Source organism: Geospiza fortis, unplaced genomic scaffold (assembly GCF_000277835.1).
Source record: "Geospiza fortis unplaced genomic scaffold, GeoFor_1.0 scaffold35, whole genome shotgun sequence".
Classification (NCBI taxonomy): domain Eukaryota; kingdom Metazoa; phylum Chordata; class Aves; order Passeriformes; family Thraupidae; genus Geospiza; species Geospiza fortis.
The window spans coordinates 52,637-69,256 of record NW_005054453.1 but is presented as its reverse complement, the minus strand read 5'-3'; the positions used below and the strand labels follow the sequence as shown (position 1 = coordinate 69,256).

The 16,620-nt window shown below is 39.4% G+C and overlaps 1 protein-coding gene across 2 annotated transcripts in view; it reads left to right on the top strand.

Moving 5' to 3' along the window:
* The first annotated feature begins 67 nt into the window (after nucleotides 1–67).
* ELF2 (E74 like ETS transcription factor 2) overlaps nucleotides 68–16,620 on the top strand; it is a 35,221-nt gene continuing 18,668 nt past the window's right edge. The window contains exons 1-3 of one of the 2 annotated variants that reach the window (XM_005427758.2): nucleotides 68–185; nucleotides 4,615–4,810; nucleotides 5,773–5,938. In XM_005427758.2, coding sequence (XP_005427815.1) covers nucleotides 4,739–4,810; nucleotides 5,773–5,938 — 238 coding nt within the window. In that variant the 5' untranslated portion in view covers nucleotides 68–185; nucleotides 4,615–4,738. The remainder of the gene's footprint in view (nucleotides 186–4,614; nucleotides 4,811–5,772; nucleotides 5,939–16,620) is intronic. The other variant, XM_005427759.2, reaches the window with a different exon arrangement.

Sequence of the window (16,620 nt, the reverse complement as noted above, 5' to 3'; positions counted from 1 at the left end):
TGTTTACACAGGGCGTCGGGAGAACATGGCAGCCCGGGAGTGCTGGACACTCGCTGTCATGCGTGATCGCTCCTCCCGTGCTCGTCCCTGCCGTCGCTGTGCGCCCTGCGCTGCCTGCGCCGCTGATAAACAGCACGAGTCTGGCGGACTTCTCAATATAGCGCGACCGTAAAACGTCGTACTGGGTGAGCCCAGTTCGTGTTTATCTGTTGTTGCCTTTTTGGATGCGTTCCCTCTTGTCTCTCCCCACTTGAATAATTCAGTTTTTCATTCTGCCTGCTCCCCCCTTTATGGCTGGTCGCTGTTACCTCTCTTGTGACTTTTCTTTTGTCATTTAACTTCTTTAGCAAAGACAGCACAACCTTACTGCAAGTTTAAGAACAGGTTCTGGTTTTTAAACAGGTCTAGTCCTTGTTGCTCTTCCTTCTCCGCTCATTCCATTTCATATAGTGGACAGGATTAGTTGCTTTCAGAAAGGTGCTGGGAAAAGGATGGTTCTTTTGTGTGCTGCCATCAGTGTCATACTCTTCGTCTCTCAGGTTTCAGTAGTATCTGGTTCAGAAGGTGCCTGAAGTTTAGACTGTTACACACATCTTTATATTCAATAGTCTCATAAGCTACTCAGGAGCTTTACCATCGTAAAGCTGTCTGACTTAAATCTTACAAGTTTTTGACCTTTAGAATATACTGCCAAAGCTAATTATGGAATTTTTGCACACTGCTTCTTTTTAGAGTGTGTGTTAGGGTTTGTTTTTTGAATCTACATCCTCACCATTTAATTTAATAGTCTCTGCTGCTTTATTATGTAAAGTGATGAATAATTCCTCCCTACTCTGGCTTGTGGGGGAGTGGAAATGACTGTTGAGGACCAACAATCAATTCACTGGAAAGAGAGGTACAAGTTAAGGGGAAGTATGCGAGACTTCTGTCAGAGGGAAGAGAAGGTTACAGGGTATCTTTAAATAGAGAGCAGTGGGAAGAGAGCCTGCTAATAGGATGAGATGCAGGAAGGTCCAGGAGCAGCCCGCTGAAGCCACAAAGCTTTTTGCAGAACATTAATAGATTCTAAGTGATTATAAGCTTACCTGTTTTGGGGCTCATCAGCTTTAGCTTTTGAGGTTCAGAGCAAACTTTGGATGTTCAAATTATATATGTATGGAAGGAGATCTTCTAGTGTTTTACTGGATTTGATGCATCATTAATTTGATCCAGCATAATAGTTTCCGTGCATTCAGGAGTAAATTTACTGCTTTTTGTGTATGAAAACTTACAAAGTGTGGTGTGGCTGGGATTACTTTGCACATCCCTTATTTTGATTTGTATTTTATAAATTTTAGTGCTTGGTCTAAATTGTGAGGTGTGGTTTGCATGCTCCCCTGACCTCGTGGATGCGAAGAATTACTTTGTATCCTAATTCTGATATAACCTGTGCGACAAACTTTAGCAAGAAGCTTAGTATTTTTTTTTTCTGCTTTTTCAGTAACTTAATTTTTCAGTTCTTAGACTCGTTGAGTTTAGAAAGCCAATCTGCTATTTCTTCTGCACGTGCCAGTATGAATCAGATAGTCAGAGCTGTAAATATGATCTGGGAAAACATCTTTAAAAAAACTTTTCAGTCAACATGAAATGTTTTACAGAGTGTGCTGTGGTGTATATGTGTCAGAGTGATAGTGGCATTTACTGCTGTATTTGAGGTTCTGCCTATGAAAGAACACCTTAGTGCCCTTAGGAATGTTCCTCTGAATGGGATTCTGCAGTGATCTTGGCAGGCATACTTCTGCTCGTATAACTAACTTAATTTTCAAGCCAACTTTCTTAACTTTTTTGGTTTCGATTAAACCACAAGAAGGCTGTTTTGAAAAAAAAAAAAAAAAGAAAAAAAAGCTGTGTGTGTTGCTACTGCTAGCTGGAGTCCTGCACTTGCAGTTGCATCTGTGGAGGTATCTGCATAAATCTCTCCGCAGGATTTAGGATGCGACCTGAATAAAAGGAGTATGTTGTTCCAAGTGCTCTTGTGGTGGTTCTGAGTGGTGGAGGAGCAGCTGCTTCTGGTCACTGCTGCTCAGACTTCTGTGTGTTTGTCTTGGTTTTGTGTGTGGGCATCTTTTTTCAAGCATTGTGTTTTGAGGGGTTTTTTTTGCTAGTTTCTTTTATAATTAAAATGAAAGTGTGCTAAAGCTATTTTCAGACTTATATTTAGAGTTTTGTTTTGAAATTAGCCCTAAGTAACTTCTCTTGAAGTGTGGGCTATTTTATTTATTTTCCAAAATAAATAAAAATAAATTTACAGAAAAAATACAGAATAACATCAGAGGAGAAAAAATAAATTTACATTATTTTTTCTCCTCTGATGTTATTCTGTATTTTGCTTTATTGTGAGCATCTATCCAGAGAGGAATTAAATATATTGTGTGCATTTTTTTGTTTTTATTTTTAATATTTCTGCAGGTTGTTCTGTAATTCAAAACTAGTTGTACTTTGAACCAGCTTCTGTGCTTGCTAATTGTATCTCTGGGGACAGCCTAGTCTCTTACAAACCTGAATCATCTCTTAGTTTAACAGTCTGAGTCTAATTGTCTTTTGGCCTTTTTGGCTGACTTTGTTTTGGGAAATGTGAATTTCTGAGCTGATTCCTGGAAGTGACCAGAGAGCATTTTCCTTTTACAGGAATCTAATGAGTTGGGACTTGCTAGAGAGAGGATGGGGAATAGATTCAGTGTCCTTCTGGAATTTGAGGGAGAAGCAAAAGCTCTTCCATGGAGACATACTCCTTAGGGTGAGGGACGAAGGGAAGTGCTGGTTCGTAGAGAAAGGGCTGTGTCTGTGGGAATCTCACATGCATGTAGGTGTGTGGGTGTGTTTGAGTGTCTGCTTTAACTTAGAACTTCCAATCCAGGCTGAACTGAAACTCTTTTAGCTTCTCACTTGCTGACGAGTGGGCTTGTTGTTTTCTCTGCCCTGGCAGAGTTTTGAAAACGTTGCTGACTGAACATCAGTATGAGGTTCAAATCCTGTTATATAAAGACTTGGAGTACCTTGATGGACTATTCCACGTATTCAGTCTGAAGATACAGTTTTGTTAATGAATGCTGAGATTTAGCATCCCACACATTCTTCTGTGTACTTTCTTTCCCCTGTAAGGTCCTTACCATGATTTCTGCCCCAACTGGAAAATGAGGATTATCATTTATATTTCTGCATCGCCTTAACTTAATTTCTATAGGAAATCAGTGATTCATGTAGAGATAGATCAGCATAAAAGTAATTGAAACCTTTTGTAACCTAGGAGACGGAGTTTTAGAGAGAACCTGATCTTGTAAACAGTTTTGGGTGTTTTCAGTTGATGCAATTTGGCAGTTACTTGGCCACCTGTGTGGGATTATAGTACCTAAAATATAAATATACAGTAGATGTGGTCTAGTATTTTATTTATTTGCATTGATATTTATTATTATTGATTGTTTGCATTAATATTCTGCATGAGAATTAGCTTTGTGATGTGCTTAAGCAGAGGTGCCATATGAAGCACTGTATGTTCACTGAGCTGCAAGTCTGAGTTGCAGGAATAGTGCTGATGTTTGAAACAGATTAGAAGGTTTGTGCTTCTAAATTAAAATGGAGTTTAATTTCTTTGGCCTTCTATTTTGGGTCATTGTTCATTGGCAATATTTCTATTCTGTATATAAATGGAAAGCTGTAGAAGAAGAAAAGATTTTGCAATAGATGGATTTTTTTTTCTTCTGATTGATTATTTTAGTTTATTCATAAGCAATTGTTTTTTTACTTAACGTATTTTTTGAATTTAAAGACTTTGGATAGGTAAGGAGTAGGCTTTTTGTTCTAAAAAGTCTGCAGGGTGACAGGTGTATATGGCTCCAAGGGATGCCTGTTAAAGGCTTTTCAGCCTGAGTCTTGTTTGGGGAGCAGAGGAACTCTTAGGTTTCTTCTTCATCAAAAAGTGGTGCTAGCTTTACAAGTGAAACAATGGAAAATAAAGTAGTAACTTTGAGGGGGGAGGTTTGTGCTGTTACAAATTAAATATAGTTAGGTATGAGTTGTGCTTTGTCATGTAGAGTGGACTGCCTATGTGAGCAAAAAACCCCTTTTTTTTTTCTAAATTGTGTATATTTTTTCTTTCTTTTCAAATGTATCTTGTGCTTATTCCTTGCTTAGTTTGTATCTGGCTGGGGAGATCATCAGCATTTGTAATTTTTGTTAGCGTAACCTTGCCTGTACGAGGCCCAGTTACCCTGCATGAATCCAAACAAGTGTTTCCCTGAATGTGCAAGATTAGTTTAGTTTAAACCAGCTTCCTGCTATTGAAAAGCAGACTCATTGAGGTTGCCTGTTGCAGTATTGACGATGATTTCTTTCTTCAGTGCATATTAGATGGTCCTGTTTTCTTGCAGACCTCAGTGATTGTTGTAGCCTTCTAATGGATGGATTTTATTAAAATGTTGGGCCAAATTCTGTCTTTTGTTACAAAGCACTGATCTCACTGTTTGCTGATGCCCTATTGTGATGTAGAGATGCAGCATGCAAGAGATTTCATAGACATTGGAAGACTTTTGAGTATAAATTATGCAAATAACTTAAAATTATTTTGTGTTTCAGCAACGTCTGCCTAGCTGTTTAAGAGCAGTGGACTGTGAATCCAAGCCTTTGATATCCTGAGATTATCAGCATTAGTATCTTCAAGAGAGATAACAGCTCTCAAAGAATCTTCGGGGGATGCACCATGACATCAGTAGTGATTGACAATGGAGGCCCTGCCCTGGAGTTTGACAGCAATGAAATAAAAAATCAAGAGGTTAGAAAAATAAATAGCACTTATTTACTGTCAAACTTTTAAACCTTTTATCTTAATTTGAAAGAAAATTTTGCTATAAACTTGCTGTGAAAACAGATGAAATGGATCTGAGATTGTTGTGTAAGGAGGAAGAGTGCAGCCATTTTTCAAATACCTTTTAGTAGAAGAATTTGTTGTCACAGCAGTGGAATCAGGAAGTCTTGAAGTCTGTAGTACTACTGTAGACTGGGTTTACAAACTTATATTCTATACTAAGCTTGCTTTAAACATCTCAGGTGTGAGGTATAGAACAAGTTGAGCAGAACAATACACAGACCTCTTTTAAAGTTAGCCAGCACAGCATATTTTATTGTATTTTGCATTCTTATCAACAAATAATAAATATATTCTACTCTTCTGTAGCTTTTAATAAAGATCATCTGGCACGGTTCTACTTCTGCAGCACTAACTGATTATATATGCTTTTACAGACATTTTGGTCCTTAAATAAGTAGAGATGAGCATATAGGCTTTGAAGTAGTCAGTTCTTCTGTAATAATCTAGGCACTTAACCCAAAACACGTGTTTGAAAGACACAGGTCAGATGCAGGTACCTTGCAGTGCATAGTCAAAGCCTTTGTTACCTTTCATCAAGCAGAGGGAGGAGAAACACTTCCCACAGCTCAGTGTCTTCATTAGAAAGTGTGCTCTTTTCTAATATCTTAAGTTGTCTGGTGCTTTAAATTTTCCTTAAACTAAGGAAAACTTTGAGATTTAGAAAGTCCCCTCTAATGGCTGATAACTATCTGTTATTCTTTTAATCTCTTGCTTTGGAAGAAAATTTCCTTTAAAAATATTTGAAATTGTTATCATTATTTCATAAAGAATTTAAGAACATAAGAGGAAAACATTGACATAGAGTTCAATAGTGCAGTATTTAGAGCATTTTTTTCTTTTCTTTCCTTTTTTTTTCCTTTCTATAGGAAAATGAGCCTGTCTCTGAATTCCCAGCAGTGGTTGTGGAGCCAGTTCCTAGTGCCAGACTAGAACAGGGTTACGCTGCTCAGGTCCTGGTTTATGATGATGAGACTTACCTGATGCAAGATGTAGCAGAGGAACAAGAAATTGAGACTGAAACTGTGGAAACAGGTAGACTTACTTAATTCTTTTCTTCCATGAGGCTTTTGTACTTTTAGAAATCCCCAAGGAATGTGTCTATCCACAGGATGGAGGTCTTGACATGGGGTCACATCTCTTTCCTCTAAGCTTAGTTTTGCTCAGGCTTCATTGGTGACAGGATTACCTTGGCAGGTGAAAATGTCACGTTAGGTTCAGGATGCTGCATTGTAACTCTGTGTCTCCTTCCTCATGAGCAGGCAGATCTTCAGTTATATCTTTGCTATGTACTTATGCAGGGAGTTTACTAGAGAGCTAAACTTGGAGTTTTAAATATCAGCTGAGCCATGAAGTTGGTTGGAATTCAGTTTTACACTGTGTGTGAGCCACACAAGTGCAGGGCAGCTGGAAGTAGGTACTGTGTGGCTCTATTTACCCCATCTTCCAGCTCTTGTCCCTTCCTGTCGGTCCCTTCCTATCCTGCCTTTTTGGTGCAAGAGTTTGTTATTGCTGGTTTGGTTCCAGGAGTGGGTGGCTAGGGGGAATGGAGTTGAGCTGAGTTTCACCCTTTATGGGTGAAAAGCCTAATGCATTGAAATTAGCACATCTATCTATAAAATAACAAGTTAGGAATGAAGAAAGGAGTGGGGCTTTGCTGTGAAAGATTAACTGTTTAGATGAACTGAATCTTTCTGTACACCATCTCTCCAAAGAACATGATCAGGAAGTTTGCATTTTCTGAGAGGCACCAAAGTGTCTGCAGAAACAAAAGCTGTGCTGCTATAGCAGCCTAATAACCTCTGACTGCTGGGCTGTGATTCCTGCTCTCCTTCCCTCTTGCTCTCTTGTGTTGCTTGTCATACTTCTCTATGCTAATCTTGCAAGAAGAAAAATAGCAAGGAGACCCTTGACTGTTTTGTATTTTTGTTGAGTTAAATTTCTGCTGGATTAGCAGAGTGTTGGAGTAGGGAGCACATAGAGCTGCAACCAAAGGACAGGTCCTCTTGAGCACTCCATATGTAACTGGTGAGACCCGCTTGACTTTGGTAGCATCTGCTCCTATCCTGCAGCTGCCTTATTTAGAGCTGGAGTTTAAATTCATGATGTCAGGAAAGCAAAACAAAGGTGAGAGACCGTCCCAGCTGCTTAACTTGGCATCCCATTAAGGCTATATGCATTCCCATCAGATTAGGTAAGTTTCAGTGCAGATTTCTCAGTAAACAGTGCATGCAATTGCTCATACATCCTTCTCAAGTTGGATGTTATCCTGTAGCCCTGCAGCAAAAATCACAGGCATCAACTTCACAAGGTGAGCATGAGCTAGTGATGCAGGTTTTGGGACAATACTTACAATTCCAGTTTACTGAAATGTGTTTTGAAAGAAATATGCTAATTAGAAGTTCAACAAATAAATGTAAAGAGAAGTTATGAAATAATGTATTTCTTAAATTTAATTTCTGACTATGGTAATAAAACTTTTTGAGGATAAGGTAAGTGAGAAGTGAGAGTATTCTTCTCAAACTGAGTTTTACAACTTAAGTTTTTATTGGAAAACCTTAAAGAGCTTATACTTTGAATGTTTTTGTATTCAGAAGTTGTTTTTTAAACATTAAATATGCTGTTTCTAGTAAGATTTTTGTAGAAAAGTGGCTAAATTAATGGTTAACAGAACAGCTCTTTTAGGATGAAGAGCTGCTGCAAATGAACTCTTTATGTTTTTAAGCATAATTTTACGGCCATAACAAATGGAGTGAAATTACAGTTAAAAAATTGTCGCTCTTCTATAGGAATAGTTTTATGTAAGCTGCTGTTCAAAGAAGGGGACATGGGTGCTTCCAAGCCTTGATATTTGAAAGTATAGTCTTAAAATTTATAGGGCAGTTGATCTGATAATTTGGTGTCTGTGGCTGGAGATGGTCAGAGATGTGTCTTGACTGCATGTAGTTTGTTGGTGTTTTCTGTGTTGCTTTTGTTTTCACCGTTTGACATTAATATGTTCTTAAAAATTTAGTATGATAAGATAATGGTATATTTAAATCAGTTCAAATATTTATTTGTTTTAATAGTTTTGATCTAAGAATTAATAGGCAGCGAAAAGCCAATAAACAGTGGAGGAGAAATTAAAGTTAATGAGGATTTTAAAAACTATGAATGCACACCCATTCCTGCAGTCCATCTTTTAAGTATTATTTGTGTAGTGTATGCACTTATTAGGCCAGTGTGGTTTTCATGGTGTAATTACACATGACAATGAGTAGTGGTCCTTGCACAGAACTAATGTCCAGTGTTGGTGCAAGGAGTGCTTGGTTTAGGTTGTTCTGAGGGAGGCAGTCTTGTGGGGCATGTGTTGTGAGGACGTGTTCTGACACAGCCAGGAGTCTTTCTGAATTATTTCTCATACAGAGAGGTAAGATGGGCAGAGAGAAAGTATGAAAGCCCTGAGAAACACTCGTTTTGAGGATGCACCATTATTAGAAGTGAAATGCAGGACAGTGAATCTGAGTGTGCTGTTTTTAAATTTTAATTTTGTAGTAGAGATACTGGGCTGTGGGTGGGTAGCAATTTACTGTAGGGAAGAGGTGGGAACAGGTGCCATGGTAATTGTTAATGAGAAAGCAGGCCAAGGCAATAAAAAAGGTACCATGTTTAAAGAGCATTTTAAGGTGCTAATTTTTTGAAGTACATGCCTTTGTTATGCTAATGATCCCAATTTGATTTCTGTACATCTTATAAGAAAAATCTATTATTGCTAAAGTAGTCTCAATAGATTCCACTTCATAAATGACAGAACTAAGTGCTACAAAAATTTTCATGTTATTTGATAAATGTATCATTGTTGCACCAAGAATGAGTGGACTTAATACCTTTTGTGGTTCTAGATTCTACAGACAGCATGGTAAATACTAAGACCCATCTTAAAGAATCCGTGGCATTACTTGAAAAGGCTCTCTTTTCACATAATACATCCCCCTTTGTCAGTATCTTTCCTGTTGGCCTTGGACCTGATTTTTTCTCTTTCTTGTGACAGTTCATTGGCAATTCCAGTGACTACTGATTTACGTGGTTTATAGCATTACAACACACATTCTAATAGCCTCGGGCTACTTTGCAGTTAATCTAAAGCTTCATAATTTATTAAAATATAGCATTATTCTGGCCTCCAGAGGTAGGGATTAGTACCCTGTGTGAAAAATGTTGTAGGGAAGCTGCTGTGGGAGAGTTTGCTTGGGACACTAAAGGGATGATTTATGCTGTTCACTAAATTGTTCTGCTTGTGGTTTGCTGTTCTATGAATGGATTTGAGACTGTGTGGACTATAAGGACAGTCAGTGCTGAGCCAAGGGCAGAATCGGGGTCTGCAATTTGTTTTTAGTTAAAAAACTTCTCACATTTATGAAACCACAATTGAAATAAAATATGATCATTGTAAGTACTCACGAATTTTTAGTTAATTCTGGAATATGGGGGTTTTTGCCCCCCATCAGACTCCTTCCCACTAATCTATCTTGATTCGTGAATCAAGGATTCTGTAAAATTAAACTGTAAAATTGAACTGTAAAATTAATCCATTAACTACTGAAGTAAAACCCAAGTGTCTTTCAGCAAACAAGAAAAACTTAGTGGCTCATTGTTTTTATTCTAGAAAAATACGCCTATTTGCTTGGAATAGAAAAAGGAGTTTTCTAGAAAAAACAAAAGGTAGAAATCTGGGTCATTTCATGTGACCTTATGACATTCTTTGTGGAAGTATGAGCACTTTTTGTAATGATTGGAAGGGGAAATAAAATCATTAGATTGACAAAGTATTTAAATTTCTTTCTTTTTTTGTTTGATATTCTTGTGAGTGGTACCTTTAGATCATGGAGAACTGAGATACAGCCTTAAAATTTTGTTTACTGCAACAGTGAACATGTTTGTGTCATAAAAGACACATCCTTCTTAACAAGTTTTTAATAACACTCAAATTCTGCTTGCTTTCATTTCCTGCAGTTTTTTTTCCCTAAAAGTAATTAGCCCTTCAGTTTTAGGATTTATTCAACAAAACATTTGTAGTTTGCATAATACCAGAAGCTGCTTTCTTTAAAGAAGCAGTGTGTCTGAGGTTAACAATTGCTACAATTCGGTTTAGTTTGTCACCACACAGAATCTGTAACATAGATATAAGGGAGTAATCTAATTTTGGAATTTACCAGAGGAGCAGTATGGAAGGTAACAGAGTCATGGTCTGCAGATTTTCGACATGGAGGATGCCTACTCTTTTAGTTAACGAAGATATGTATTTAAGTATTGCCAGTGTAGACCCTGATTTAATTGTTTTAGTGACTCTAACATCTTGTATGAATAGTATTTTTCCCCTTATTTTTTATTAATCATCAAAGCACCAAGTACAAGTTTGGGATTTATTTTTTCATCACAGCTGTAAGATTAAAGAAGAAACAAAACTACTATTTTCAAGAAGCTGAAGTATCATTCAATTTGTGAACTGTCACCAGATTTTTAAATTTTATGTCCTGTCAGAAATCCTCCCTGTGGTAAAAGCTGAAAGTCTGTTTGGATTCTAAAACTCTTATTGCCACAGAGGGGTGGAAGATCTGCATGAAAAAAATGTGGATCTGAAAATGACCCTTTCCAGGATGGAAAAATATTGGGCTACAAAGACCAGGAAGTTCAGTTGAAACTATTGTGTAAATTGATAGCCATTCTTAAGGAGGGAGGATGTTGAATCAACAGGGAGTTTAGGCTTAACTCTCCCTGAATTAAAACAATGGATAAATAAAATACCTAGTTTAGGGAAACCATCTTCCTCAGAGGAAATTTCAGATTACTGGTTACACAGTTATCCCCACGGGAATCAGCCTTGCATCTCTATGTCCAGTCTTTAGTTACTGCCTGTCCTTCTTTCTGTCTTTATATGTCTTCCCTTATTATGATTAAAACTGCTTCCTTCTAAAGTCTCTTATAGAAATTCGAGCCTGTGAACTCTATGGTTTTTCAGATAAATTTCCCCAGTTAAATATAATCTACTAAGAACTTGGTATTAGATCTGGTTAGAATCTGACGTTTGCGATTATGGTACGTCTGTGTGAGGGATAGATAAAACAGTGTTAGAATTCATTCTGGCCAGACATTATTTGATTAAACTGCTTCTTAGAAAAAATGATGCACAGAGAACTCCATGATATCAGAATGGTAACTAATTACTTTATTGTAGTACATTATACTGTAACTATTTTACACTGTATTACACTAACAAGAACTATACTAAACTGAAGAACCTCATGACTGTCTGCTGACCAGACAGTTGACACAGTTTGAACATGATAGGCTAATTAACATAAATAATGTCCACCAGAATCCAATCAAGCGATCACCGTGGGCAAACAATCTTCCAACACATTCCACATGTTCAAAAACACAGGAGCAGCAAATGAGATAAGACTTGTTTTGATCATTCTTTTCTCTGCTTCTCTGCATTCAGAGGGTATGTGAATACCACACCTGGCTACTTGTTTACTTTTATTCTAGAACGAGCTAGGCTAGCCAAATTGGGTTCAGTTATGGCCAACTTTATCTGTGCAACTTCAGAGCAGCTGCAGCTGCGACAACTCCCCCTTTCTGTGTTAATAAATGCCAAGTGTTCTTTGTTATCCTCTGCAGGTGTTTTTTGCAGACAGGATGACAAAGACAGGATGAACCTAGTTCGAATAAGACTTTGTACCCAACTCACGGAGTCTAGTATCCTCCAGGCCATGATGTCTCCCATGTATCATTGGAGTTGTAACATTCACATGCAGGAGCTGTCAGGCGAGATCACCAGTAATACAATCTTTCAGGCTAGCGTGCTGCAGGTTCATTATTTAGAAGTTAAAAATTACAACTTAACACAACAAACAAGAAACAAGTCAAGTCAAAACCATTAAAAACACATATCCTTCTCCCACGGATGTCTCCCAAATATTTGGGTCTTTGAGTTCAAGTAGGGTGATGGGCAGATTGTCTTACCATTGACAGTCTTCTGCCTCTGACAAGCTGTTGGCTTCCTAGGTTAGCTGGGAGTTGATTGAAAAGCATGAGAACATGACAATACAAGACTTCTCAGGGGGATACACACCCACTCGCCCTTTCTTTGTTTTAACAACTTAACAGGAACATAATTCAATCCTAACAAAACATGCACTTTTGAATGAAATTAACAAGGTGAAACAACTGCCTATAGGCTTTGCTATCACCCAGGGTCTGCCAAGGAGGCTTCTTTTCACAATGAGGACTTGAAGAGCCTTTTCCGAATAAGGCTCCCATGTCTACTTCAAAAGAAAGTGGTCCAGCTTCTGCAAAGCCAAATCAGCCAAAGTGACTGGCTTTCAATTTTAGCACAGAAACACCTCGGTCTGATGGCATACTTTTCCTGCCAGTCCAGGCCATAGCTTGGCCAGAGCTAAGACCCAGACTGGAAGGGCTTCCTGATCTCCAGCGACTCATCACTACACAGCTCCAGCTGAGGCTGCATAGTGCAGGGTGGTGTGAGTTCTTTTATGATACTGTCAGGGTCCCCTCTAGGGTTAATTGGATCAGGGGACCAGGGGCCATTTTCCGGTTCTCCTCCCACAGCTCTGGCAAACGTATGGTTATCCATTGGTGGCCGGCTCTCGCAGCCTCTCGGGTGCTGACCCTGGCACTGACTCACTCAGTGTTTCTCAGGCTTCCCCAGCCCTGGCTCTGCTATGATATGGTGCTCCACAGTTCCAGGTTTCAGCAACTTTTTGCTGATGCTTCTGGGTTTTGGCACTTGCAGCTCTGCACTGGCACTGATGGTCTTCCAACCACCCCAGCAAGTTCGAAACAAGCCTCCAGGGCTTTATAATGTCCAAAGCATCCATAGTGACCTCCAGAGCCTGTTGCTCATGCTTTACTCTCTGTTTAGGTAAAAATAGGGTCCATCCCTTAGCAACTGGGTTTCCTTCCAGAGAAACACATGCCCCATATTTCTTGGTGCCATTTTTCTATAAATGGGGGTATTTACAAAGGGGGTCCAGACTTTGGTCAGCTCTTCACGCCTTGGTCAGCTCTCCACGCTGTGTTTGGGCAGCTTTTTTGCTGCAAGTGGCTCTCCATGCTTGCCCTCTGTCTCCTCCACTGTACGTGTGGATGGCCGTGTCAATCACGTCGGGTTTCAGCACTTATTATGTTAGGGTTGCAGTTTGGAGACAGGCACACGACTGAACGCACTGAGCTCATGCCACAACAGCTCCTGTTTATCCATGGATGCCCCCTTTTAGGGGGTTCAGAATTCCTGCACTTGAACAACCAGTTAGTCGGGGTCTCAGCACTGCCCAGCTCAGTGGCCAGTGATATGTCTGCATTCAGGGTTGAATGGCATTGGCTGGGGTTCCTTGTTTGAGTTCAAATCCAACTTATCATTGCCTCACCTGGGGACTGGTTTACTTTTGTTCTAGAAGGAACTAGACTAGCCACATTGGGTTCAGTTATGGCCACATTTATCTGTGCAGCTTCAGACCAGCTGCAGCTGCAACATTACTCAAAGAGCTAAGATGAAGCCTATTTGCTAGATAAACAAGATGAAACTTTGCTTGCTCTACTGCAAGAATTAGATGCCTCCTACACGTTAATGGGGTAAGAGTTTGTCTTTGGATGTCAACAAATTTTATTTTACACACCATGTTGCTACTGCTACTGCATCCATGTGAATCCTTATTTTGCCAAGAAATCCACTGCACTTTTTGTAGTTAAATGTTGATGACAGTGAGGCAAAATTATTCCCCTCCTATTGCACGTGCCATTGTGTAGTGCTTGGAGCACTTATGCCAAGGGTATATACATCTTTGTTTTCAGTAACATTCTTAATTCAGAAACAAAGTGCAACTGCAACTTAGATTTTATGTCATCTTTGTTGGTGTTTTCTTTTTGGAGAAATTAAGGAAAAGAGCTCTACAACTGCTCCATGGACAATAGTATTTTAGCATCTTGATAACCGCCAGGTTGTGGTGTCCAGTTCTTTCTGGATTTCAGGTTTCTGCCTTGTAGCATTCAGTGCTCCATTCATACTGAAAGCATGCTGCAAGACCAACTATTTTGTAATAAAGTCTAATTTAACTACAGATTGCAGGCATAATTTTTATTTTCTGAGGCTGATGTGAGGCTAATTCAACAATTTGCTGGTGTGGGGCATTATGTGTTGGAATTCAGATGCACAGATGGATTCTCCTCCAAACTTCCTACTCCGCTTGCAGCTGGGAGAGCGAATTTGTAGGCTGTTACTTTGAAGACCCAGCCACAGCATTTTACTAATGTAAGCTGAAAAATTTGGGGGTTTTTACCTTGAAATTAGAATGCAATGGGGCATCCAAACCCATTGTGGTATGAGTGCACAAGAGTGTGTTTGTTGATCAAAAAGATAGTGAAAAACTATTGGCAGTAATAATTTTTAAAGGCGATCTGCATATTAAAAAGGAGATTGTAGTTGACAGCAAACTGTAGGATGAGAATAAAGCCGTGTTTGTTAAGGACATTTAGTCCTTAAAAACATGCAGTGGACTTATAGAATAGATGTTTGTTGTTATCAGAAATGCCTTAAGGACTTCAAAATGATGAATCTGGGACAGAGAAATTGCTCAAGTGTGGCATAGTTTATATGCCAGTCTATTACCAGTCTCAAATACTGTTAATTTTGTAAAATCATACAGAGTGCTATGCAAATACCTGACTTATTGTCTAATAGACTGCCCTGGAAAGAATTTCCTTATAAAGCAGGGAAGTGTAAATATTAATTGTTTGTGGGTTGGTAGTTTGTTTTTTTTTTCCAGACAGCTGAATTTTCTTACTCTGCATGCACAAGTAATAATGCTGAAATGTAGACCATTGCTATTTTGATTAAGTGTCTTTCAGTTTGTCAGAAGTAGTGCCAAATCCTGAGGATACAATTGTTTTTTCTGTTTGGAATCATTAATTGCTGTATGAATAGTGACATCAGGACCCGGAGTTCACTCAAAGGCACAGATTGTGACAGACTTTGGCTTCAGATGGTGTAGTCAAGAAAATGAGCTTGGCATAGTCATGGACCACTTTCCCCAATATTTCCCTGTATCTTCCAGGGACACTTTGTGGTTATTTTGTTATTTGGACATTTTCTACTGTCAAATCTACAGCGGATGGTAATGATTATGTTGATGTGCTGATAAAACAGATGGCTGCATCATCTTGTATGTTTTCTGGCATTTAACTGTTAAAAATGCTTCTTTCTATTGTTACCATTGCAATGCAGTAATAGCTATGAACAGTGACGGCCTGCTGTTGAAGGCAGCAGCTACTTCTATAATTTTTAGATCAGAATTTCTCTAGGATCCTGGGCAAAACTGACCTTTCTGTAACTTTAAAATTAGTAGATGATTTGGGCACTTGGGACAGGGCATGCCTGGACTTCTGAAATTACTTGCAGCTTTTTGAAGTGGTTGGTATTTCAGGATTATCTCTGTTATCATTTGCAATATCTTGTGCAGACTGCAGGTCCTGCCCTCACACTGTGATAGGTTGACGCTGGCCAAATGCCAGTACATCCACAAAAATAATTTACTCATTTTCCTCCTTAAGCAGAGGAGAGGGAAAGAAAAGTCATGGGGTGAGATAAGGATTAGAACAAAAACACTTTAAGGGCAAAACAGCCTTAAAATTTTGAAAGGTATAAATAAAAAATTATTAACAGAATTTAAAGAGGATAATGAGAATTAAAAAGAAATAGTTAAAACACCTTCACCCTCCCCCCCGCCATTCTTTCCTTCCCACCGATAGCACAGGGAGACAAAACATAGGATTTTTAGTCAGTCTAAAAGTCTTTCTTCATTTCACTTAGGGAGAGGAGTTTCTTGCTATGCTGTGGGGTCTTTTCTACAGGAAACAGTTTTCTGTGAACTTTTCCAACGTGGTTTTAATTTTCACAGCAAACAGTTCGTCCGGAACCTGCTTGCAACGTGAAGTCCCTCCCACGGGCAAAGCAGTCTTCCCACAACTGCTTTTCATGGGCCATTTATCTTATGGGGTGCAGTTTTTAAGGATAAGTTGTTCCAGTATAAAAGCAAGGGTCTTTTTCCTCTGTTTCTGAAAGCAAGGGTTTTCTTACTCTCTGTTCAAGCCTCTCACCCGGTCACAGCTTTTCAGCATCCACATGCTCCTACAGGAGTGCCTTTTTCTCACGGGCTGTGGGTGAATGCTGCATCCCAGCATGCACTCCATGAATTACAGGGAAACAGTTTGTTCTGTTGTAGTCCTCACCGCAGCTTGCAGAAGAATTTCAGCTCCGACGTCCGGGGCACCTCCTCCTCGCCCTCCCTCTTTTGCACCGACCTTCGTGTCACCGTGTTGTTCTCTTCGCGTGTCTTTACCTTTTCCTTTTCTCTGGGAGAGAATTGCTGTTGGTAGGTTTGTTTGTTCTCAAGTCCTGTCGGCTGAAATGGTTTCTCTAGAGCTCTGCAGCGCTGAAAGGTTGATCTTGTCCAGGCCCCGCAGCTGGGGAATCGCTCGCCGTGCTTCTCTCTGTGTTGGTCAGGTGCACAAGCCGCACTGGCTGCGGGCTCCGCTCCATGCCTGTTCTTCATGCGGGACGCTGAAAAAAGAAAAGCTGCTGCCGCTGCTGCTTTTGTCTTTCTGTCCGCAGCATGGCTGGTTGAAAGCTGCCAAGTAAATAAAGTCCATTGCGAGCCACG